Below are 2443 nucleotides of genomic sequence, written 5' to 3' on the forward strand. Positions count from 1 at the left end.
CTGAAAAAACTCCAAAATTCAATTTTTGCCCACAGATAAATATTGCACACGTTATTCTGATACCTCAGCTTATCAGAATGGCAAACAGAATGTTTTCTAATATTCCGATAAATATTTCACCTGTCATAAAGTGGTGCATGCATCAATACAATGCTTTTTGTGTTTTTTGTCTCTGTGTTGGAGATGGATGCTAAAATGCATAATTTCACTATCACTGGAATGGTTTAAATGTACTTTGATAATAATTTTGTACAAAAACACAATATAAATGTATCCTTCTTAAGGGTATGTAACTAGTCATTTGACAAGTGTAGCATGAGCTGTCCCCAGTACTGTGCTCATAGTATTTGGCATCATGAGCATTTACTGTTGTAGCACCACTCCCCACATGTCCTTGAGTAAAAAAATGCTCCCCTTTATATTTACTACAGACAGATCTACAGTACCTTATACAGGCCTTTTCTACTTTAATGAAAGGAAAACTGATATGGTCGTTCATGTTTAATATTTCATTTCTGTTAGTTTTCCATATTTCTTCCTTAGCTCCTTAATGTTGTTCTTTCCCTCAGCTTGATATTGTCCTCAGCCTAAGGATCTTCATACTGTTATAACTCCTCATGTCTACTTCTCTGTTCAGCACTTTCCCTTCTGCCCTCAGCATGCATCACTCAGTAAGCTGCAGGTGTCATACCTCTGTTTGGGTTTGAGCCTTGTTTTTGTTTGGTAGCACATGAACCTGGAATGTTCTCTGTACCTCACTGATGCTGAATACTGCACTGTTCGTACTGGGGAAGGAGTGGTTAAATGAGCGGCATTCAGCTGCTGCTGCTGTTGTGAATGTACTGTTGAGCTACTGTGTACTTATTTGCTAAAATGTGACCATAGTTTCCCTTTAGACTACATTAATCTGGTAGACAAATGTTAAATTTGAGTTACTTTTGTCATCTTTTTCTGTAGAGAAAATTGTTAATTAATTCCGATTTTTTTCTCTTCTGTTGCAGAATTTGTGGAGTTGGTACTACATTATTGAATTACAAAGAGTATCAGCTGTTCACAATCATGGAAAACCACATGGTTACAATCTACCTATGTTTTTGAGATATACTTCTGTACTTTATTTATAAATAAAGGCAGTAATTTGAAATGCTGTTGTTTTGTTTATTACTGGACACAAAATGGAAGCTTCTGTTGATGTTTATGCTAAATGCCTAACCATTGCTTATGACACCAGTTTTTAAAAATTACACTTAAAAAATTCAGTAAATCCACCCCCTTGTTTTCTTATGAGAATTAAGCTTAAGGAAAGATATTTGTATTTTCTACTAGATAAAATGTTATGTAGATATAAACAATAAATAACACATGCTATATTAATTGTGGAAGGCGGGATGTCAAGTATTTATCTAGTACTCTTTATTTAGGTTCATAGGTTTATAGATGTTATTAGGTTATTGACCCAAGGGTCTTTACAAGCCTAGCCATTAAATCCTAATTTAATATAGATGAGAGATATCATATATGCCCAAGGTTTTTCTAGCAAGGACTACCCATGTCCAGGAGAGAAGCTGGGGCAATCCCCGGCAGAAATTTCCGGTTTCCCATCCAGTCATCCAGGTTGCATTTAAACAGGGTCATGGAAGTGCTCTGCTTGATATGGATTGCAAGCCTATTCCAGAGGAGTGGCAATCTCTGGGAGATGTATCTGTCTCTCCAACAGGTCCTGTTTATGTCGCAGGCGAGACTGAGGTCCCTGGAATGGGTAACTCTAGTCCCATTTGACTTATGGATGTGCAGCATTTCTATTAGATTTGAGTCAGAGATAGCCCTGTAAACCACACATAAGTTGCCTCTGAGTAGTCTATACGCTATTGAGTACAGTGACAGCGACTTCACTCTGTCCATATAAGACGTGCTGGAGATCCTGAATTTTCTTAGTTAGACATCTCTGAGGTTTCTCAAGTTGCTGCAGGTGTCTGGTATGGTACACACCAAAGGAAGCATTATATTCAATAACAGGCCTGATGAGAGAAGAGTACAGGGGTTATAACCTCTTTTGCTCTTGAGGTGATGCCTTTGCTAGTCAAGTGAACAACGTAGAATGCCTTCCTCACCACAGTAGACACACGGTGGTCAAAGTTGAGGTCACAGTTAACTTGTATTCCCAGGTCTCTCACTACTGAATTGGTACTTAGAGTATAATTGTTTATTTTACAATCAGCAGGGACATTGTTTTTACCAAAGGGAGCAATAATGCATTTCTAGCATTTAGTTTAAGATCATGGCTTTGGCACCAATCATTGGTCTGTGTAAGTCCCTTTTGAGGTACGCTGACATAGCTAGAGGATTCAATGATAAAACCTTATTTGCAGTCATCAGCACACTTGGTTAGCCACAGCCCCTCCATTCTGGCCTGGATTTCAAATAAGTATATGCCAAACAAGAG

At 38.0% G+C, this 2443-nt stretch overlaps 1 protein-coding gene across 1 annotated transcript in view; it reads left to right on the forward strand.

Moving 5' to 3' along the window:
- Positions 1-1144, forward strand: part of LOC122816714 (parvalbumin, thymic CPV3-like) — a 26163-nt gene extending 25019 nt beyond the window's left edge. Inside the window, exon 5 of the mRNA XM_044089703.1 lies at positions 1002-1144. Within this exon, the coding sequence (XP_043945638.1) occupies positions 1002-1030 (29 nt within the window). The 3' untranslated portion in view covers positions 1031-1144. The remainder of the gene's footprint in view (positions 1-1001) is intronic.
- The last annotated feature ends 1299 nt before the right edge of the window (positions 1145-2443 follow it).

This window comes from Protopterus annectens, chromosome 12.part0 (assembly GCF_019279795.1).
Source record: "Protopterus annectens isolate FY-2018-M chromosome 12.part0, PAN1.0, whole genome shotgun sequence".
NCBI classification, from domain to species: domain Eukaryota; kingdom Metazoa; phylum Chordata; order Ceratodontiformes; family Protopteridae; genus Protopterus; species Protopterus annectens.